At 37.0% G+C, this 24,044-nt stretch overlaps 1 protein-coding gene across 5 annotated transcripts in view; it reads left to right on the top strand.

Annotated features, from left to right (window-relative positions):
* Positions 1-24,044, top strand: part of ARL15 (ARF like GTPase 15) — a 381,154-nt gene that overhangs the window by 323,411 nt on the left and 33,699 nt on the right. Inside the window, exon 6 of one of the 5 annotated variants that reach the window (XM_074328945.2) lies at positions 11,937-12,086. The exons of the other annotated variants lie outside the window; for them this stretch is intronic. Coding sequence (XP_074185046.1) covers positions 11,937-12,071 — 135 coding nt within the window. The 3' untranslated portion in view covers positions 12,072-12,086. Of the gene's footprint in view, positions 1-11,936; positions 12,087-24,044 lie in introns of those variants that run through there. 5 annotated transcript variants of the gene reach the window in all.

The following is a 24,044-nucleotide window of genomic DNA, read 5'->3' as shown; positions in this document are numbered from 1 at the left end:
AAGGACCTGCGCACCAATTTGCCTAACATCAGGATAATTCCACCACTTGGAGGAATGAGAGAGAGCTCCCCTGTCTTTCAGGACTAAAAAAAAATTTTAAATAAATTGAAAAATGAAGGATGAGAAATACCTTGTGTAGAATAGAGACCTCTCTGAACCAGTGCATATTCAACTAAAGCTCTGAAATTAAATTATCTTAGGTTTTGAAAGTGGAATTCCGTTCTCATACCATATATTTAATGTGCATGTGCATAAAGTTAAAACAAAATCCACTACCACCTCATAACTTAGTTTTAACCCTAAAGAAAACCTTGAGTTTTCAATGGTTCATAGATAATACATTAAAGCATAAGACTCTCAGAAAGTAATAAGTGTTGCTTGTGGCATTTGAATCCACAAATAAACATGTTATCATGAACCAGCAAATTTTTGACATATCTGTATTGTGATTGTATAGACTGATTATCTCATTAAATGGAAAAAATGTAATAACTAGCTTTGCTCTCACCTTCCTTAGCTAATGCCTCCTCTTCCTTCAGGTGTCGGTGTGAAAAAAAAGTAATTCCCTCTGCCCATGTCCGTTCCCATCCCCACCTCCCTTACCCCACCCTGTCTCATGCTGAAAAGGTCCTCCTGTTTCACACGCTCATAGCTCCTTGACCATCACTAGCACGATCACAGCTACAATTAGTTAAAATTTTGTGTAATCAATGATCTAATAAAGGTTTCCCTCAAAGCACTCCTTACTTCAAGAAGCAGTGATATCATTAAAAAGGGCACTGAAGTGTACAAACAATCCAGAATCTATTTTAATATATAAAAACTCATTTTTATTTAGAGGGAACGTATAATACATATTAAGAGTCTATTACCTCTCTACCCAATAATAATCCCTTATCTTTGTATAGTGCTTTGTAGTTTGCAAGACACTGTATTATCTTCCTTAATTTCCTCCAAGGTAGGTAATGTTTCATTTATTTTAATATAAGAAACATAATAAATATAAGAAGCTCAGAGAGATTGAGTGACTTTACACAGAGGCGTAGAGCCCAGTAATTGGCAAAATGAGGGCTCTGATCAAGCCCCAATTTTCTTTCTCTATTCCAGCTGCATCTCGTAGGAAAGGTCTAGTTCAGCATCCATATAAATATTTATAAATATTATGTCATTGTTCTGAACTAGTATATCTTACTCTTTTGGCTATTTTTTGACAGTGGTGCTGTGTAGCAAAGAGGACATTTGCAGTTCAATCTACAGCACTTTTATATTCCCTCTGCTTTGAAATTTTCATCCTTTCATGCTTAGCAACAACACACTTCTATAACACTAAATAAAGAAAACATTTTCCTATAGTCATCTAAATGCTCTTCTCACAGGATTAGCACACCTGGAGTTACTTTTTGTAGATTTTCCTTTCTTCTTACACCATGAAATCACAGTACTGCTTCTAATTTGAATGTTTGATCATCTGACACCTAATAATAAAAATTCATTGGCCCGATAATGGAGATTCGTCTTCCTTAATGTTTAAAAATGTTTAGAAATTATTTCATTTCTTAAACAAAAATCATAGTAGAATTAATAAGCATTTTCCTTGGGAGATAACAATTGAAATTTGAAAGTAAATCACTACAAACTCTAGGCCAATAAAAAAAGTTTCATGGAGATGATTTTTTTCACATTCATTTTTTTAAATGCAATACTAAAACCAAAGAGTGTCACTTAAAACAAGCTCAAAGCACTATTTGTACCGAAGCTAAATTACTTTTGTGGCCTTTGACATATCAAGGGACTTTGCTGTTAAAAAGCAAGCATAAGAAGAAATCTTTCAACTTTCTAAAAATTTAAACATAAACAGTTTTTGTCTGTGCAAGAACCCTGATTCTTTCACACACCGTTTCCAGAATCACAGCACAGACTGTCTGAAAAACATTTGTACTCATTGTTTTGTTTGTGTAATTTGAGTTATAATTCCCAAAAGCATGAAGTGTTTTTTTTCTTTTATCCAAAGCCTAAGAGAATAGTAAAATTTTTACATATCGGGGTAGTTGGTAAGGGAGAAACAATTGTTACAATTTTAAAGCATAACTTTCAAAGGAAACAGATCCATAGGAAAACTGTAATTTTATCCAGGTTGTGTATATATTTATTTACCATTACTGATATTTTTAGTGGACACTGCATCAAAAGTATGTAGGGAAGGAGAGAGGTTTTCCCAAAAGTTGTACTAGGGTATTCTTGAGTTCTTCAGGTCAGAACTTTTAAAATATGGTCTATGGACTAGTGCTAACCCACAAAATGTTTATAGCAGTATGCAGCAAGAAAAATACAGAAATTAAGAGTGAGCATTTGAGAAACTGGTAACAATTTGACATTGCTACAACATCCAAGTGCATGATTTTGTATTCTACAAAAGCATTACTCGATCCATGATGGATTAGAAAATAAGTACAAAACAAACTAGATTCTTCATAACATGTGGTATTAGAAGCTCTGTGGTAGTTTAGGGTCCACAAATTTTTTCTGTTAAGAGCTGGATAGTAAATATTTGGGGCTTTGCAGGCCATACTCAAAGTCCAACTACTCAACTGTGCTGCACACAAACAAGTACCACAGACAATATTAAACATGGTGTGGCTATGTGCCAATTAAGCTTAATTTATGGATGTAGAAATTTGAATTTTATCTAATTTTCACGTCATAAAAAACTATTTTGATTTTTTTCTCAACCATTTAAAAGTGTAAAAACCATCCTAAGCACTGCATACTTTTATAGATTTGAGTACTACATAATTTTATTACTTGGTTGGTCTTTCACATAATCATCAAATTATAAGTCATGTTACATGGTTATTGTAGTTTTATTTATCAGTACTTTTTCACATTAATGTAGCACCCTTTTCTTCACCTCACTTAAAATTTGCCATCAAGTCTCTGCACATGAACTAAGCAAGCCAATCTGTGAGCAGGTCAACATTGAGCAAAGGCACTGATCTTTATTGTTCATTTGTTACTCTTTAGTGCATTGTGTTTTGTTTTGTTTTGTTTTGTTTTGTTTTGTTTTGTTTTACTCCACACATGCAGCAGTCTTGGAAAGAGAGTTACCTGTAGTATTTCAAACGTGGGGAAATCTTTCATCAAGTTGATGAAGTTCAGTGCTCTGAGCTAATATGATAGAATCTCCTGTCAGAATATATGCTCCTTTTGTATTTGAAAATATAAGAGGTTAACTTTTGTATGCATGCCATGGCATTTTTGGACTAAGTCAAGCTCTCCAAAAAAGTGATGACTATGAAACAAACCAGTGTTCTAGGAGACATATCCTTGGAATATGAGCAAGCCCATTAAGGCTGTATTTTGAGTAAAGTGTGTTTGATCATTTGCATGCTGTCTTCCATGTCAGCATTTTAAGCAAGAAACTACACCTCCTGATATTTGAGTCCAAACGGCAAAAGTTGGTCATCCAATTGTATTATAAATCCATAAGAAGGTCCATTTTCAAACACCAACAACTTTTTTTTTAATACTTAGACTTTTATCTTTTATATCCCTCACACTCTGTGAACCCCCCTCCCCATCCACCATCCCTCTGAAATCGCACAGAGCCATTACATTTCCACTGTCTCTATTCCTAATGTTGTACTCTGCTTGCAAGTACATACACATACACACACACACACACACACACACACACACAGATATATATATATATATATATATATATATATATATATATATATACACACACATACATACAAACTTGTAGTTGGCATTCATTATTGTTCAGCTTCAGCTTCAGGTGTACAGTGCAGTGATCAGGCATCTACATCATCCCTGAGGTGGTCTCTCTAATGAGACAAGTGTCCATCGGATACCCTACAAAATCTTTACAACATTATTGATTACATTCCCCAAATTAATTTTCAAAACCCCGTGGCCATCTTGTGGTTACTGACTATTTTCTAATCCCCTCACCTTCCCCCTTACCCCCCCCTCCCATCTAGCAACCCTCAGTTTTTCCTCTATGTCTCCAAAACTGTTTCTGATTAGTTTATTCACTTATTCTTTTCTTTAGATTCCACATATAAGTGAGATCATATGGTATTTGTCTTTCTCTGTCTGACTTATTTCACTTAACATCATGTTCTCTAGGTCCATCCATGTTCCAGCAACTTTTTAAATAGGCAACTTCCTGTTTTTCACTTGAAAAATCAAACTAAGTGCTTTCTTCATTAGCCATATTTAATTATATCATGTCTCATTCTTTATTATGTTAGTGTATTTGTGGATAAAATGCCGTGTTCTATAGAAATCTATAGATTGAGTAGAGTTCTGGTTCGAGAGCCAGGCTGTAAATAGTATGAAGTGGAGGGCACGGGCTTTAATTTAACGTCCTCTACCACGCTGTGTCCAGTGAAAATCAAATTATTATTAAATCGATGTTTTGTGTGTATTGGGGGTTAGTCATCCACTGTTTATCAAGCACTTTCTACATGGCAGGTATTATATAAACTTTACTTTATTTAGCAAGATTTATTTTAAAGATTGTAAAATGATTGTTTTTGTTTGAGTGTTATTTGCAATGAGAGATAACTAAAGAGCCTGTTCTCTTCCGAATGGCAGGGACGATAATGGCCGCACGTGGGGGCGGATGTGGGGTGCGCTGCCGCTGGTGGTCGAACAAGTCCTGGAGCTCCAGGCCACGCCTATTTTTGTTCTGGTAACATGTTAAAGCCTTTAGCCCAGCACTTCTCAGTGAACTGAGTTCTGATCAACATGAGGGCATAATGAAGGGGCATAATTGTGGCTCGCTTGATCTAAATAATACCTACTCTGTGCTTCTAGGCAAGTATTTTAGCAAGTATGTGACCCTTAGTTAATGAAAAATATTTTTAAATATATAAAAACAAATATCTATCTTAATTGTTCCCTTAATAAAAATATGTCTACTGGGAAGTAAGAACTTCTCTATTTGAATAACTACAGCTGCTTTCGAAATCTATTAGTTAAAGTTTCCAATAACATAAACTAATAGTTTTGTATTATCAGATTGCTTCCAGATTTCATTTTTATTTTCAATGAAAAAGAGTGGTGTATAGGACCACATTTCTAATACTTCTTTCTAGGAGAGCCACTATTAGGTGAATATCAGATCTATAAGCTTACGAAATGGACATCAGGGCAAATTTTACAAAACCTATCAGTTTATTTGTACTGTTTACTTCTGTAAAGACCCATAAAATATTGTTTTTATATAAATGATAGGAGTTAGGTGGGGGAAAGTTCGCTAATATCCGTTAAGGGACCTAATATTAAGTTTGGTATGTCAGTAATTCTTTCCCCTGTGCTTAATCTGCTTCTTTTCTAATTTATTTATTAGTTCTGCTATAGTATTGTTTTGTTTCCTTAATTCTGCAGTCTCTCTTTTCATCTCATTTTTTTAACTTACCTCATTACTGATGTCTCATTTAACTCATATTTTCTTTAGTCCTATAGTGTAATATACTCATGGAGATTTTTTGGGAGATGGAGGCTAGTTTTTCTTCCAAAGTGGATTCTTACTTCTTTCCTACCCCTCCCTCTTTCTTTTTCTCTTTCTTTTCATCTTTCTCTCTCTTTCTTTCTTTCTTTTACTTTTCTTTCTCTTTCTTTCTTTTTCTTTCCTTCTTTTTTCTCTTCTCTCTCTCTTCCAGTTGTCCTACTTAGGCTGTCATATTCTTTTCTCTTTGTTACACTTAAATTTAATTTGAACAATTCAATTAAGAACTCTTTGCTCTATAGTATTAGTGAATTGTCCTTGTTTTCCTTTTTACCCTCTCTGTTTAGACCTTTGTGCCTTGTCCTGGGACTCCATTTGATTAAGGAGGTAAGGATCTGATGCCACATGCTGGGGAAGGGGTAGAGTGAGTTGAGCTGTGGCTTGTGCCATTGGTTGTAGGATCTGGACTTTGCTCTTCCCCAGCAGCTGTGCGAAATGCCCTAAGTCAAGGTTTGCTCTACAGTTTCACAGATGGATCTCTTTGGATGAGAGAAGATGTGGGGCTTTGTCCTCTCTGGCTTTGGATTATTCCTGCAATTCAAGGGGGTGATAGCAAGGTCTTTTTTTTTTTTTTAATCAAGTAGGTCAGCCCCCGGTTCTTTCTTCCTTTGCCAAATCCTACCTACTTCCAGCAGGTGTTCCTATCTTTTTCCGATGAAAGGTGTGCTTTAACAATGGTATCATTAATTCACAGAGGAGGGACTTCACCTTGGGTTCTTCTCCCCCTCATTCTCATTCTCTCCACACCCTCAATACACACACACACACACACACACACACACACACACTCACACACTCACACTCTCTCTTACAGTAAGTCGTTACTTAATGTCATCAATAGGTTCTTGCAGCTGCAGCAAAACAACATAAAATGGAACGAGTTTTACCGTAAACTAATTGGTGTAAACAAAAGTTAAGTTTCTATGACATCTCATCATCATTATATAACAAAACAACATCGGACGAAACAACTTTATTTAAATATGCGCTGTCTTCAGATCTTACTTTTTCTTCTCTTTGGCTAAACCCTTGTTTACTGCTTTAGATACAGTAAACTCTGATATAGACTCGTGTACCCATGTTAACAAACTCAGATGTAACACAATTGGCCATCCTCTTTCCTTCATTCCAGCTCTTGTCCTTATTTCATTAACTTCACACTAATGAGATCCCATGATTGAATTTGTTAGACTCCTACATGTAGTGTCATAATGGAGTTGGGCTGTAATTAATTAGCTTTGTTGATTATGACTCATATCCCTTTTTTACTCCTTCTTTCCTCCCAGACATGAGAAACCAAAATGGTGAGCCCTGATTTGCTTTTCTGTGTCTGAAGAGATCCTGTGATGGCAGGGAGGGGTTTTTATTCTGGATGGATTTTTCCATCTTTCCCCCATGTTGCCTGATTATCACTTCAGATCCATTTTTCCAAAATTGAGGGCTGTTAATGATAGTTTTCAGGATTTTGTCTACCTAACTTTCCCATCCCCAGCCCAATCTTTTCTTGCCTTGGAATCTTTGTATTCCTGGGTACCACTTTTTAAAATTATGGTATAGTGTTCTCCTTAACTTGGTTGGTTTCTGTGAGCGTTTATGACTTTTTTTCTAAATAGTGGTTTTAAATTTACTCCATTATACTTTAGGGAAAAGAATCTGTAATCTGACTTTATCCTACCAATTTAGCCTAGAAGTTCTGTGCTAGGCACTTCTCACTTATTATTATATTTAATCTTTACAATGCCTCTTCAATACGTAGCCGATGTTACCTCTAATTCACACATAAGGACTCCAAGGTTGGAAAGAGGGGCGTTTTCCAGTGTTACACAGCTCACAGATACATCAGGCTCAAATGCAGGCTTGTGTGTCTCCAAAGCCTATGTTCTTCCTCCTTCCACACCGCCTCCTCACATTGCTGTCTGATGCTGACTACGCCAGTAACCCTTCTCTGGGCTTCAGTTACTTCATACACAAAATGAGGAGCTGGCCTGCAAGATCCTCCCCAGCTCTAAACTTCTATGTTTATGGTTAGTGGAATGAGAAGACTACATTTTACTTTAACATAAATTTATTTGACTTTACATTTAATAGGAATGGCCATATATTTCAAGTTTAAATATATATTTACATATTTCTGCAGTCGGGAATTTTAGATTATATAAACCTTTTTGTTTTCTCAACTCATTTTTCAGGTGCTTTGGAATTTCGCTGCTGTTCTTTTTAACATATGGTGTTTGCAATAGTAAAGTTGGAAATTTTTATTTAAATGTTAATTTTTTTCCCTATATTGTTCTGTCTCTGTTTAACACTTCTCAGTGTGCTGAGAATGCCTGAGTCGCAGATAGTTTAAGGTAGTGAAGCAAAGCAAAATGAAATAATCTATTTGGGTTAAACTCTCAACCTTGACCTAAACAAACTGGGTTAAGGATTACATTACATTAAGGAGACTACAAATCCCTGATGCTAAGAGTTTATAATCTAAAAGATAAACTGAATGATGTCAATATACGTCTAACCCACATGTGCATACTCAGTAAACAGCAAATGTCTGTGTTCACAGCTGCAAAGTAATAGTGGTGCAGCAGCCAGCATTGCAGCAGGAATAGTAGTGGTACGTTAGAACAGGAAGTAGACAACAGTGTACAGGATGGAGTTGCTTAGGGATGAGGTCACAATTTAATGTGCATGAGTCGGGACTTTGAAGATGGGGAGGAAAGAAGAGAGAGCTGACCCACATCTCTTTGGCCACGCCCAAGCCCGTTCTTCAGGCCAGTGCTGTTTAGCCCTAAGTCCACAAGACTGCCACCTCTCTGAGCTGTTGCCCAGAAGTCAATATTCAACATTCATTTCTCACCCCTTCCTTTCTCAGTGTCAATTCCATCCCTAAGAAGGGATCTACAAAAGTCTAGAACTCACCTCAGCCTTCCACTGGATAGTGTAACTTAATTGGGCTACTTCTAATCATGCTCTTTTCATCTCCATTTTGTTTTTCGTTATTCTTTGAGCACCTTATGTTTGCCAGACACTTTGCTAGACTTTAGGTGTACAGTGATGAGCAAAAGAAACAGTACCTGAGCTGATGAATTTCTAGTGGGTGAATGATAAAATTTTAAAGTCTAGAAAGGAATACAAGTAATAAGCACAGGAACCAAGGAAAAGGATACAGTATTAGGATAGAAATAGCTGAGAGTGCAGCAGGGAGCTACTCACTAAATAACTAGGTCGTCTCTTTATTTCATTCCTATCCACATATATTCCAAGTCTCTTGCTCAAACTATCTGACCACTCCCTTCTGGACTTTTTCTAAAGCCTTATATCCAGGCCATCTGTCTGTGGAATTGATAATATTTTTAAACTCCCTTTAGTTAAAACCCAAGTATTTGTTCAAGCCTTGTTACGGCTCAGTGCCAAGCATGATGGTGTTTGCCACGTAGATCTAAAGCACTAAGATTCCTGTAAGGACTTCAGTTCATTTTCTATCCTTCACTTCCTTCTTCATGACTTTTATCTGCAATAGTCCACATACCACAGGACCGGGAGTCAGGGTAGCAGTCTTCCTTTTTCCCTACTGCCACTCCAGACCATTTCCCTTCAAATTAAGAATCCCAACTCTTTTGTGTCATCAACCCTCATACTATTCTACCTGCTACCCTCCTTGACACAGTTGCTACATCTTCTGTTCATTATGCCCATCATTCACTGATGCTTTGGGGCACCTGGTTTCGCTCTTCTTCCCATGGCTCAGTCTGTCATTCTGGGAAACTCCATTCTCCAAGTAGAAAATTCATCCAGAACCCTGGACTCTCAGCTCCTTGAGATCCTTCCTTCTAACAATTTTTCCTTCGCTCTATCAGCCACCTTCTCTGCAGCCATTCTTTACCAGACCTCGTCATTGCAAGTAGCTGTTCCATCTGTTAAACCTCATTTTCAAGCGCTATAACTTTGACAGTTGCATCCCATCTTTTCAGCTCACGCCACACCTGCATTTGAGTAGCTGAACATGACAGGAAGAAAAATAGACAACAGTCCTGTCTGGCTTCTCATGGAACTGATCACCATAAGGCTCAAGTGGCCCTGAATTTCCCGACAGTCCTTCTCCATTTCCCTGGTCACCAGTTGGGGGAAGACTAGTTTCTATTTTCTCTTCCTGTCATAAACCTGCCATATCCCTACCGCCACCACCATCCTTCTCAATGGATGATCTTGCTTCCTGTTTCAATGAGAAAATAGAAACCATCAGAAAACAACCTTCATCTTCCCATGAACAAAACTGCACACATAGCCTTTGGTTGTCCCTTTTCCTTTCACCTATTAAAATTACACTCTCTTTCTAGCATCATTGGTTTTCAGTCATTTCTAGTGGGATTGTTCCAATCCGGACACAAACATGTGATTACAGTAGTCCCTTATCTGCAGGCAAAACGTTTCAAGATACGCAGTGAATGCTTGAAACCGCAGATAGTACCAAACCCTATATATACTGTGTTTTTCCTATGGGTACGTACCTATGATAAAGTTTAAGTTATAAATTAGGCACATGAGATTATCAACAGTAACTAATAAAATAGAACAATTATAACAAAATACTTAATAAAAGTTATTTAAATGTGGTCTCTCGCTCTAAAATTATCTTATTGTAGTGTACTCACCTCTTCACTTAAAACAAGCATTTTATCACTTCTCTTTGGTATATCCAAATTGCCAGCAACACTACTCTTGTGCTTTAGGGCCATATTATTACGTAAAATAAGGATTACTTACACGTAAGCACTGCGATACCGCCACAGTCAATCTTATAACCGAGATGGCAACTCAGTGACTCCTAGGCAGGGAGCATATACTGTTCCCTGGATACACTGGACAAAGGGATGATTGATGTGCCGGGCAGGACAGAGCGGGACAGTGTGGAACAGTGTGATTTCATCAAGCTACTCCAAATGGTGTGCAATTGAAAACTTATGAATTGTTTATTTCTGGAAGTTTTCATTTAATATTATCAGATTGCTGTTGACCACAGGTAACTGAAACTACAGAAAGTGAAACTGCAGCTAAGGGGGAATGACTGTATATGGCCTGTTAAAATTGTTTTTAAAATCCTTTCTTTTCCACCCCTCGACCCCTACACCGGCCAGCTCCTTTCTTGACTCTGCAAGCACACCTTTATAAGAAAACTCCTGGAGAGAATATTTATTGTCTCTTTGCCACGTCCAGTTCCTCACCTCTCATTCCCTCTTCAAGCCACACCAGCAGGTTGACTCCTCAGCCGTCCACAATAAAGCCATCCTTTCCTGAAACACGTTCTTCATCTCTAAATGTGGGAATGAGAGTTTCGTTTCTTGGACCTCTTCTCCATCTACACTCATGTCCTAGCTGATCTCATCATTCTTGTGGTTTTAATACACTGATGACTCCTATACACTGATGACTCCTATAATATTTATATCTCTAGCCAAACTACTCCACTAAGCTCCAGACTATTCCCCTGTTTCACAGCTTCTCACTAGAATGTTCGATGGCTCTTACATTTAAGGCCAAAAAACTTCTGGACCTCCCCTCACCCCACCCCCACTCAAACTTAACTTTTCTTACAGTGTTTTTCGTCTCAGAAAAAGTAGCATTCTTTCCGTGTCCGGCCTCCCATGTACCCAATTCCCAGGCACCCGTTTTTCTCATCACCCACATGAACAAGACCAGTTGGCTTTATCTTCAAAGTATATCCCTGAAGGTATTTACAGTGTTGCTACCCTAGTCCAAGCCATCATTCGTACCTGGATTCTTGTAATGCCTCCTACCTGGTCTCTCTGCTTCTACTCTTACCTCCTGTGTTCTAAACATGGAAGCCTATGATCTTTATAGATGTAAATCAGATCATGTCCCCTTCTGAGAACTCTCCAGTAGTTTCTCATCACATGGAGAAGAGATAACTCCTTTGATCCAGGCCTTAAGTGACCCAGCCCTGCCTAGCTCTCTGAGTTCCTTTTCTTCTGCTTTTTGTACCATTGGATAAGTTCTAGTTACATTAACCTCCCCCAACATATTTTGTTTGATTGTTTTGATAAGATAAAACTACATTTTAATAAAGAAGAAAACCCACCTTAAAGGAACATTTTTTATATTTAAGAAAAATTTTTTTTCTGTTGCAGTTGACATACAATGTTATATTAGTTTCAGGTATACAACATAGTGATTAGACACTTATATAATTTACAAAGTGATTTCCCCAATAAGTCTAGCACCCATCGGACACTGTACATAGTTGTTACAATATTATTGACTATATTCCCTATGCTGTACTTTATATCCCTGTGACTGTTTTGTAACTGCCAATTTGTACTTGTTAATCCTAAAGGAGCTCTCCTAACCTAATCTTCTTCTGAATCTCTTGCTTACTCCTACTCAGGTTTCTGCTCAGATGTCACCTCCTCAGAAAGGGCTTCCTGCATACCCTATGTCTGTTGCCGCCACTCCTGCCTCCAAAAATCCTCTACTTTCTTATTGTACTTTAATTTTCTTCAGTGCATTTATCATCATCTGAAATTATATTTTATATATGTTTCTTTTAAAAATTCATTTCCTTTCATACATTGGGTCATTTCATTAGAATGTTATCTCCAGTCTAGCACGGACTAGAATACAGTGTGTATGGCTGGCTGCACTTTATTCCCCAATACTTGAAACAGTGCTGTCACACAGTAGGCTCTCAACAAATGTTTGTTTCTAGAATTAGAACTTCTGTCTTCTCCCACTTAAAATTTTTTTCGTAAAAAAAGGCTATGATATACTGCAATCACAAATGCCCCCAAATTCTAGTGTCGTAAAGCAGCCAAGGTTTCTTTCTCGTTCACACTGCCTTTCCATCACAAGTCAACAGGAGAGACTATTTGTTCTGTTGTAATCACAAACAGACTTAGGCCGAGAGAGAGTGACCACCTCCTTGAACATTGCCGTTTCCAGTGGCAGAGGAAAAGGCACTGGATGCGGCTAGGAGCCTTGCCCTAGCATTAAATCCCCCACTTAGCACTTCCCTCCACAGTTTCTTGGTCACCAGCCAACCACAGGGCATCCAGTAAGATGTTCCTACCAGGCGTTCAGAGTCAGAGAACCAGGAATTTCCGGGCCTAGCAGTGACGACTACCACAATAATTTTACAGAAATTCTGAAATCTAGAGGACGAAAAGCCCATTATTACCCTCTCATCTTGAAATATAACCTCAATAGTTATTTTTATGTATTTCCTTTTCTTATTTTTAAATGTTACACATATATTTTTCTCTTTAGATTATGAAATCTGTATTCATACATAAAATATAAAATACAGCAGACTATACAGTCTTAATAAATGTTGATATATTTTGCTATATTTATTTCATATCTCAGTTCTGTTTTAAATAGAAACTTTATAAATAACTATTTGATTCTATTCCCCTCTTTACCTCTTAAGAGGTAACTGCTGTTCTGAAGTTAGGATGTATTATTTTGTTGGTTATCTTTTTGCAACTTGATTTTAGTTTACACTTTTTAAATGCCGCATAAGTACTTCTTCAGGTGAAATTACCACAACTTCCACATTTGGGTATGTTGCCCTTATTACTAAGTCTATCTCTGGCCTACCTAGAATATTCTATCTTCTTTAATCACTTATCGTGTCCCAGCCCCTCTGCACATTTTTATATATCTGCACAAAACTTTCTCTCTTCAAATCAGTTACTTTCTACTTCTAAGATTATCCTGGTTTGATATACAATAGAACTAATATTTATCTCTATAATGGCATAATGTTTCTTATTTTAATGTCTGGAAATCTTGACCATGTTTATCTATGAATCCACTCTGTCTCAGAGTTCAAGCTTTCTGTGAACCCTATCTGTGCATTTCTCTCTTCAATATCAGACACAATTACTAGGCATTTAGAGACAGTTACTGGAGATACAGGTGAGCACCCTGCAGATCAGTGGCCCTCCCCCAGCTGGAGGGCAGATGAGGAAAGAGCAGAAAGGGGGAAACCACTGACAACTCAGAGAGGAACCACCAAATGTGTAACTGATGCCTCACCAGGAATATGCAGCTGGCAACCTAATGGTTCAGAATGAAGTGGGCCTGAACTGGCAGATATTCTGTGAGTTCCTGTTGTAGAGAATTGACCCAGGTCAACTTTCATCCAGCCAGAGCTATTGGCGTTTATAATGTTTTGGTCTTCTTTGACCAAAGAAGAACAGAAGGGCATCACTTACCTTCATGTTCTTGGCTAAAACCCTTGATAAATGTTTTTGACTCATAAGATGACAATTTAAACCCAATAATCCTTAATTTGATTTTAATGACAAGCGCATTCTGTAGGGTTTTTCTGCATGAACTTACCCAACCTCCTTTAAAAGAAAACTACCTCAGATGTGGAAATTTATTTATCTGTTTCATTCTGTTCTTCTCTAAGAACAGCAAGTTTTCCATGTGTTTCTGTATACATAACCTTTTTTAAAGTATTGTACGCACATTTTATTGTGAATTTGTCCATGGCTTAATGAGGTGTAATGGTTGATCTTGTATTTTAAGTATTTTCTTTTTTAAAAACTCACACAGAAGTAATGGGAAAGGACAAGAAAAGAATAACTAATCCGTTGGTTTCACAAATAAATAATATTGTGAAATAAACCATGGAGATTTTGTAAAGTAAAAATCTGTCAAATCTACTTATTATTATGAAAATAAGTAATAAAATTCATCTCACAGGCATTTCAAAGGAACACCATTGACTAAACTTGGTAATCAGCAAGCTTTAATGGGCAATATAATAAACTATTTTCCTTATAAAAAAATCTGAGCTAGTACAATTTTCGATGAAACAGTTTGTTTTTACAGAACAATAAAACTACAAAGACATCTTGAGCATTAAGTCAACTGCATGATGTGATTATTAAACTATTTTCTGTTAAATGTACATTCAAATTATTGTCAGTTTAAAAGAATTGACATCACATTAGAAATGCTTTTTCTAATAAAAATAATTTAAAGAAATTTTTTTAAACCCATGACCCAAAAAAAATGCATTTTCTATTTTTCATATTAAACCCAAAAGTTCCAGAACTTATGGGCATAAGTAAAATGTGTGTGTTTCTTTTCTTTTGTAAAAATCCGTAATTGTTCTCTGTTAAATGTAGAGGCATGACATCTAAACTTCTTTGTCTGTAAAAGTTTAGAAATAACCTATGGGCATTTAATGTTATACTAGACCATGCATGATGTTATCTTCATTTCATACTGAGGAAAAAAGTCTTCAAATATATATAAGTAACTCCCACCAGAGCAGCTGGCTTTTTTTCTTTTAGCCATCTTTAGCACTTCGATTCCTGCTCTCGATCTCTTTCAAAGTGTGATTTTATTTAATTGCTCAAAGGTAAAGAGAAAAGTTTATGGCTTTTTCTCTTTCAACAAATTAAGAAAATGCAAATCTGCTATCTCTCTTATGAATTAAGCAGTACTGTAGCATTGGTTAGTTTGGTTTTAAAAATTAAGGCCTTTGTTTTATTTTCAAGCAAAAATCAAAATGTTTGCTCTTTTTCTGGATAAATCTCTAGGTAACACATCTAAATTATGCTTTTTTGTTAGAATCATATAGCGCTTAATTTTAGTCTTTTGTGATTATTAATCCATAGACTTCAAATGTAAAGAACATTGGGAATCATGAGTGATACAGTATCTAACTTTCTGTTTGCAAAAGTGAAATAGTGTTACTGAATATTTTCCTCAGTCCAAAAGGCACGCTGGCTCCTTATCTATCATTTGTGTCACTAAAAATCCCTTCCTAACTGTGGTATTGCTAATACATATTCTAGGAGAATTGAGTGATACAGAAGATGGATTTCCTAAGAAACACTCATACAGATTTAAAGTATTTGAGTTCCATAATACTTAAAATGTTATTTGGCTATTTTGCTTAAAATCTTCGAGAGAACTAGAATCTTAAAGGGCTAAGATGCCTTTGATGCCTTTGGTATGATTTGTATCCAGGCAAGATTAATTTCCCAAGCTCATTTTGTCCTTATTTAAATGACTGTGAAAGACGAGATATTTGTGGAAAGTAAATATATTTAAGTTTCATTCTTAACAACTTTTAAGTAGAATGTTTTCTATAATACCAGAGAAATTGCAGAGATTAAGCATGCATTTTAAAATTCAAAAGGCACCTATGTGCACTAATTCAAACAACTGTTGACACAAGGAAACACAGGAAGGAAAGCAACCTTACAAGAGAGCAAATTTGTGAGAACTTTAGTGGCACAAGTAAACTAATATCAGTAAGATAGAAACTGAAATATAAACTTTAACATGAAATATAAGATTATGGGAAGATACAGAAGATAGATAATACTTTCATAAGGAAATTTTTTCAAAAACAGTAGTTCCCTAAGTGAAGGGAAAGGTCAGGGTACTTGAAAAAAAATAACAATTACCTTTTTATTCACCATGACAATGAATGCATTTGGCGCTCCTCCTAAGCTCAGTCCTGTTGATAGTGTTTGAAATTCATTTAATTTGAGTAGTTGAGGGAAGTATCTTCTAGAAGAAATGAAACCAAGAAATCATTTGGGTGTGAGTCTGAATCTTCACAGTAATTTACCTACAGGAAATCTCGAATGCCTTAAAGAGTTTTAGTGTAGTTTTATGATACTGAGAAATCTGTGAGGGAAATGGGAAAGATTCACAAAACCATACAAATAATTTGAATTCATCCTGATTAACTCTAAGCACAGAAATGGTAAACTGAAGCTAATGTGATCAGACAACAAAGTGAGGAATACTACAAACACCAACAAGAAGAATTTGTAAAAATATTTAAACAACCTGGTTAAGAGATATTGGAACATCTAGGACAAAAGAATGACATATGCCAAATAACATAACAGTTATGGGTAAGAAAATTTACGTAGGCTACTGTGAAAATATGATTTGGTTTCTTATTTCTTTGTACAATAAAGTAAGAGTATTTACCCACGCATATGGTGGGGCGGTCCCCTGAGGTAATTATGGAGTACATGTTAGCTCGAGTTCAGTTGCTCACTAAGTGTTCTTATGTCACCGATATTATAAACCAATTTAAAATTGTGATTTTCAAATAAACAAAATGTTAAGGAGAAATATAGATAAACAACATTTTGTGACTAAAAAAGAAAAAATAGATAGTAAGAGACGTACACATTAGAGCAAAATAAAACATTTTTTGCATGTTTGTAGGCTCTCCTAAACTCTGAATACCATATTATTTGTGGGTGTTTTTTTAAAACATCCTCTGAACCAAGAGAAATGATTTTAGCATTTGAGTGTCCTGTGTGGGTCTGATAATGTACACTGACTGTTATTTCTACTCTCCTGAGAACAAATAGGAACACTGATCTGACCTTGATGTGAACGACCCTGGAATTGTTTACCCCCGAGTGGTGATACTGCAGTTGCACCAGTTGTGCCCTGTTTGGGCTGGGAAGTCGCTTGGAGCCTGTGCTTTTCTTTGCCATTCCATTGCCTACCCCTTGTTGCATACACTTGGCACTCGTTGTTGGTGTTATTGTTATTCTGATAGTTATTTAGTACTTCCATGCGGGTCTTTTCTCTGAAGTATTAGAAGTTGTTTAAACTACTGACCTAAGAGTTATCCTAGAAAAGAAAAACCAGTGTAAACGTGCTAAAATCCAAATGAGACTTTTTTTTAACCCCACCTCAGGCCGTGTGTGTGTGTGTGTGTGTGTGTGTGTGTGTGTGTGTGTGTTGTACTTATTCCATTATAACCTTTTATCTCCTGGACACTTAATTTGTCATTTAGGACATCTGTGGTTAGGAATAGACGGCCCACTTTGTAATTGGTCACCATGCCAGAGGTGAAAGCCATTGACATTGAGTCTCCCGGGAGGGAGAACTCTTGGCAGGGTTCACTTTCAGTGGGTGTTTTTTTCAGTTCTGTCAGGTTCTGTGTTCCCTTGGGGGAATTTGTACCCAAAGAGTATTGAGTTTTTTTCTGTTGATTTTTTTCCAAAAGCATGTGTTTTCTGCATTCCTATTTTATGGTTCCCTGCAAAGGAGGAACAGTTTCTTTCCTTTTTTGGTTTGGATTTGATTAGCAATCTTTGGGATTAGTTTAGTCTTTTTAAAGTAAAACAAACGAGAGGTAGCAGAGGGCAATGGATATAGCACTGGAAGGCAAAGCATTCTGGTCCCAGCTTTTCCTCTAGCCTAGTGGAGAGTGGAGAGGAACTCCCCACTGCTTACCTGAGTCCCATCATCAGGTTATGTACAGATGAAATGCATCGATAAATGAGAACATTGGGTAGTCCATCTCTAATGCATTTCAAAATTCTACATTTCTTGTAATAATAGTAACAACAATATCAAGTACTATAGAGACATTGTTTGTAGTTCCCACAACAACCTTGAAAGATAGGTATGTATTATTTTTCAAATAAGGATGTAAAGATTTGCTCAGTATCATACAGGTAGCAGATGGCATAGCCAACATTGAAACTCAAGTTGGTCCATTTCAGCTTTACCACTTTCTAGCCATGTGACGTTGGGCAAATTGTTTATCCTTTCTCTGAGCATTGTTAGACTATGACATGGGCAAAATCACATCTATCAGGAAGTTATTAAGGATAAAGGCACAAAACCATGTAAAGCACTAAAAATGGGCACGTGTGAAGCAAATGATAGCATTTGTCCTTGGCTGCTTGTTTATAATCATTCCTTCTTACAAAAGAGGCCTAACACGAAGATATTTACGTAAAGAAATATTGTTTTATTAGGTCTATACATGCATCTCTTTCTAAAAGCTAATGCTTTCATAAATGTTTCTTATTTTTTGCTTTTGCTTTCTTTCTCTTCTCTGAGATTATAAACAAATGTCTGAGACTGTCTAGGGTTTGTGGTGTTATTGCTGTTTGCTTTGGAGGAATAGGGCCATCAAAGTGCAAATCAAACATGAATAAACTCCCCCCACTGTCAGTTGGCCCTCTGCACCCCTCGAATTTACTCAGGAATCCAGAAAACATTCAACCACATTTTAAAGGATTTCTTTCAACCACTCATGGAGAGCTTACTATCTGCTGGGCGCTCTCCCAGGCACTGAGGTTTTGGATATCTTCACTCATCTTCCTGTAGGCAAATGTGAAAGTCCACCAACCTTGCTAAAAAAAGAACGATGTGTGCCAAGCAGCTCTGAAAAAGGTGGGCTTGCTTTTGTACTCTCAAGTCAGTTAGTCCCTGAGTAAGAGTCTACTGATATTTATTTTCCTTTTTTTATCAGTAACTTGAAAATACTTAAATCAACTTATGCTACTACTATCCTTCACAAGTGTGGGTCTGCTATTAGCAGACGCTGCTTCTGGATGAGAGTAGCTGTAAAGAAAACAACTGTTTCAGTAAGGGGGAAACAATCCAAGAAAGTGTTATGTAGGATGTGAGTATGTTTACCAAGAAACAAGTCACACCCAAGAGACCAGTATTATTTAATAGTTTATTTTACACTAGTTTATTAAAGGATTTAATTCTTTACTCAGACATTGCTCTGCATCCACCAAGTGGTAGGACAAGTCTTAAATTGTGATCCACTCTCCCTTTGTATCCCTGGGGTCTCTGCAGTTCCATGACTTTTTTAAGGACGTTTCTGAAAAAATGCCACCTCTGGGAACGGGCTCTGGATTCACCCATCTGAGAACTCTTTTCTGCATAATTAGCCTAACTTTTTAAAATTGGATCATAGCCGTCATTGTCCCGGTATGTTTTAACTCTGTGATGTTACCAGTTTGAATATTGAATTTGAGGCAGTAAACCTTCCTAAAGAAAGATGTATACTGTGCTTTATGCATCAGCACTGGAAGAATTTTGCTTTGAAGTCCAGTGTGAACACTTAATTTTTATTTGCTATTATAAAAGTCTCTTTGAGCTGACAAATATGAAAATATGCCTGTGATTTCGGCAGGAGTCCAGAAACTTTAGGGAGAATGATGCTTTTATCTTTTGAAAGTCTTTTGACTACTGCATTCTTCTATTAATAGATGGAAATGGATACTAACATCCTTCAAGGCCTTTTTCTATTAGAACTGGTCTTCCTACAAACTATAGGGGAAAGATGTATGTGTCAAGTAGTAAGAGTTTAATGTACATTTATTTAAATCTCCTGTCTCTTGGGCAGCTGTTCAATTTATTTAAGAGCTCTGTCTGGCCAGGGTTCCATTTTTTTTCTCCATTTATATGCTGTCCTCCCTGGAATTTCAGTTTAAACAATAAAAAATTATGCTTTCAAGTTGGTGTGCAGTTGCATACTTATGATTTCTCATGAAATGACAGTAAGGAAGTTTTGAGCTAAATGGCAGCTTCCCAGCTTCCAGGAATTCTGCATTTGTCTTTATAGAGTCTGCTAGTATGTCCACCTCCAGGCACAGTGGCATATAAAAGCAGCTCGTCTCGCTATCGTCTCTTGTAACATATAACTAAAGGTTTAATGAAGGGTTAAATGACATTCCCGAGGGAATATGTTCATAGATCAACTACATGCACATACTGATCATAGGAAACATTTCTGTGAACATCTGTCACAAAGTCTTTAATTAAATAGCTATAATAATTTCAATGTTTATTGTAGAACCCCAGGTGAAATCTTAGTGATTTCTTTTTCATGAAAATTATCAGAATCAAAGAAATGAAATTATTTTATCAATCCTTACTGATTTTGAGTTAGAAGTTAAGGGATTCTGCCCACACAGCACTCATTTTCATAACTTTGGGAGTCTTCAAAATCTAGATTTACTCTTTGGGCGTGGCTACGTAAGCCAGATTTTAGAAATATCCTGCAGATGTTATTGTGAAAGTGTGCTATCTCAGCCATCATCTTCTAAAACTAAACTAAGCAACTTAGAAGAAAGCATCGATTCTCATTAGGAGAGATCCCTAAACTTGATGTGTATTAGGACAAGCTTTGTGTTTGTTCTAATATGTCTGAACGCTTTTTCTTAATCTTTACTGATAAAAGGGAAGCTTTCTCCTGATGGTCAAGACCTGTGAGGGAATGCTATTCAAATTCTACCCCTCCCTATGTCCTATGTCTTGTTTCCTTCTAGATTCAATTAATCCCTTTTCTCAGGGTAATTTGACCCACGCCGCCATGCCCTGACTTTTGGAAGATTCTTGGAGAGTGTGAAGTCAAGGTGGGTAGGGTTATTGTTTTTGGAAAAGGCTCTGAAGTTTGTCCCAAGAAGTAATGTCAAAAGAATACAGCAGAGATGCTTTGTCCAATTCTAAATAAAAGGATTTTCATTTGTTTCTGTGTTATAAACTGTAGCATTGACTCCGTGCTAACTATGACCTTAAGTTTTTGTGCTTATATAAATCCTTTCCAATAAGCCCAACTGTACCCAATAAATTTGGAGACACTGGAGAGATGAGAAGGATTATGAGAAAGACTCCTACTTGCTAGAAGTGGCCCAGAAACTGATGGGGCCTGAAATGTCCTTTGCCCCAGTTCTTCTACATTCTACGTGCCATTTCTTGAGCTCCTTCATCTTTGACAATCTCACATTTAGCCTCTATTTGCCAATCTCCGTTCCCTGTGGCCTGCTTTGTGACTGCCAGCCACTTGTTCACATCTCAAAGCCTTCATTAATTCATGCTGACGCCGTGCCAGCATTACCTACACCCAGTATAGCTGTGAATGATAAAGACCACAAACGTTGGCTGCCTCCTGCTTTCTGTTTCCAAATTGGGCTGTCACCCAGTACTTCTGGTCAAGGCACGGAGTCTTCCAGAATGTTTATAATTTTGTAGCACCGTTTCATTGGTGTAAAGTTGTTGCTCAACCCAGATGTGGATCCGCTTACGAAGTTTTTTTCTTCCTTGTTTGTTATTTAGAAAGGCTGGGATTGGGAATAGTACGTCCATTTTGTAATTGGTCTTTGTGCCAGAGGCAAAAGCCATTGGCAAAGCTCTTCAAAGAAGAGGGAGCTGTTGGCAGGGCCAGGGGCTGGTAGGCGTTCCTCGGTTCAATTTGGTTTATAGTCCCTTGGGGGAGTTTGTACCCACAGCATTTTAAGTTTAGTTTTCTACTGCTTCCTCTCACCCTCCCCAAAAGCATATGTTTTCTGCGTTTTTTATCTGGGTTCTCTCAATAAGTGGAAGGTCCTTTCCTTATAAGGTTTAAATTTGTTTGAAAAAGCTCATGGCTATGATTTGTGTGTGTGTGTGTGTGTGTGTAACATAGCAATCTGTGGGCATCAAGGCTGTCTCTTCTTAGTTTATCAGGTGATTACCAATTTACAAAACCAAATTTTGAGATCCAGCAAAGAGTGGACCAAACTTTAGAAACCATGCATTTATGTAAAATAATCATGAGATGAGTGGCAGCCTAAGGCCAGCAAGCAGTGTAGGGTAAGCCTGACCCATCAGAAAGTTCAGTTAAGTAGCTACTGCACCAAGTGTGCAGAGAGTGCAGGACATATTAGGACACACTGAGTCCTCCGGCCTGCAAGCTTATTTGGAAGATAGTTATAAACAAAACCTACCCACTAGAGTTGGAACAAATGAAATACCTGACCCCTGGTCATTCCCATTTTGTTTTTATGCTGTTGAGGAAATTGCAATGTACTGTGTAGAAAAATGCGTATCGCTTTTTATATTATTCCTATGGTAAATGGTAGGAAAAGTAAAGGGGTCATAGATGAGGGAGATGGGAATGGCACTGATAAAGGTATCGACTGCTGCAGCTTACTTCAGGAGGAAGATCCAATGGGAGCACGCCTACCTAATGCCAAAACCATTCTCAAAGCTAAAATATACTACAAAAACAAACGTAAGCTCCCTAAAGAGTTGTAAGGGACTACATCAAGTACACTATATACTTTGATGGAATTAAATTATTTAATCCTTCATTAAATCTTCAATTCTTCGTTTCAACAGAACAAACTATATACTATGTGTCTGCACTTTCAGTGGCAGAAGGAGCATTGTTTGTGTAATAATTTGTGTGAGTGGCAGCCTGGTGTCACACAGCGCAAGGCCTGTTGGGCTAGAAGCGGCAACCCTAAGTGGAGGGAAGATTTAAATTGGGGAGAACGTTTCTCCCTAAAGTTTTCATTATATGCCTGTTTGTCAGTAGCTATATTAATAGCATTTAACTAACAGGAATTGTTCTTCCTCTTTGTAAACCAGATGAAGCTGGGACTATACATTTATGTTCAGAGGGCTTTTGAGACTATTTATAGTAATGATTTATAATTTATGGAAACATTAGTTTATGAAAGGTGTAAATCATTTGCTTTTTACACTGTTTCCTTCACTCAATGGTTAGGAATATCATCATTTATTCTCACGGAATCCTTTTCAGGCGGAAATAAATAAAAACATGGAGGGTGAATCTAGTGCCCAGAATTCCTGAAGGAATGAATCTGTGACAGTCTTTCCACTTAACTCAAATTGCTTATATTTCAAACAGATTTCATTGAATTAAACTGGCATAAATATGACTTTATTCCCTAAACCAATTTACATCTTTTCTATGAGTAAACCACTTGAATGTTAAAAGTTTGTATAATACTGTATGATACTGTATAATTGAAAGGAAACAGTGGTTTCTTCTGTGGTTCCCTTATTCATAGGAATGTCTTCTGTGGTCAGCATGTGCATTAGTTGACCTACAAAAATATTCCCCCTGGAATGTTGAGCAACCTAGAGTGCGTCCTTCACTTAGTTTTGCAATGAACTCTAATTCCAAAAGCAGTGTCTTCTGCCTACTCGCTACTAAATGATCTCTTGCATTTAGGAGATGTGATGTTTATTTTTGTGGAATATTCATTAGGCTCATCAAAACTTACATGATGTAGAGAAAGGTTTGCTAAAGGATGGTAAATTTCATCTTTCTTTCAAGTGACCCTTTCCTTCTCAGCTCTGGATTTGGAGATACCAAATCTATCAGCCGTGAAGCTATGTCTCTGATGACTGAGAAAGGTTGGCAGGTTTTTATAACAGAAAGAGAAGCCATAGACGGCTTGGTTAAGATAGAGGTCTCTCTCTCATTCTTTCTTTTATTTTCCTTTCTTTTCTTCCTTTCTTTCTTTTTTTTTTTTTTTTTTTTCCTTTTCTTTTTTTCTGGTAGTCAGCACAGTATACATTGGATGGCAAAAGGCAGCCTGTGTGGGTATGTGATTTTCAGATTTATTATGAAAATATTTTACTTTTTTATTTTTTAAATTTTAATTTGAGCAGTACTGGTAATCCATCTTTATGCCAGATTCTCCAGGTATTTAATATCATTAGACATTAATCTGAAACTCTCCCTGCAATTCTTAGGCTCCCCATTAGTATTTAATATAAAAAGAACTCATAGTAAATGAATCCGTCCATGCTAAAGTATCCTGGCCTTTCTTCCTTTTCTGCAATAGAAGAGTAGGTCTGCCATGCATCTCTTTCCTATTTGCGTGCTGGCACACTTGTGCCTTGCAGGGGGGCTTTGAGAAGCCAGAGCAGCAGATACATCAAC

Source organism: Rhinolophus sinicus, chromosome 3, assembly GCF_057876585.1.
Source record: "Rhinolophus sinicus isolate RSI-liver-muscle chromosome 3, RSI-T2T, whole genome shotgun sequence".
NCBI classification, from domain to species: Eukaryota; Metazoa; Chordata; class Mammalia; order Chiroptera; family Rhinolophidae; genus Rhinolophus; species Rhinolophus sinicus.
Note: the sequence above shows the minus strand (reverse complement) of the source record. Positions and strands in the feature narration are given on the sequence as shown.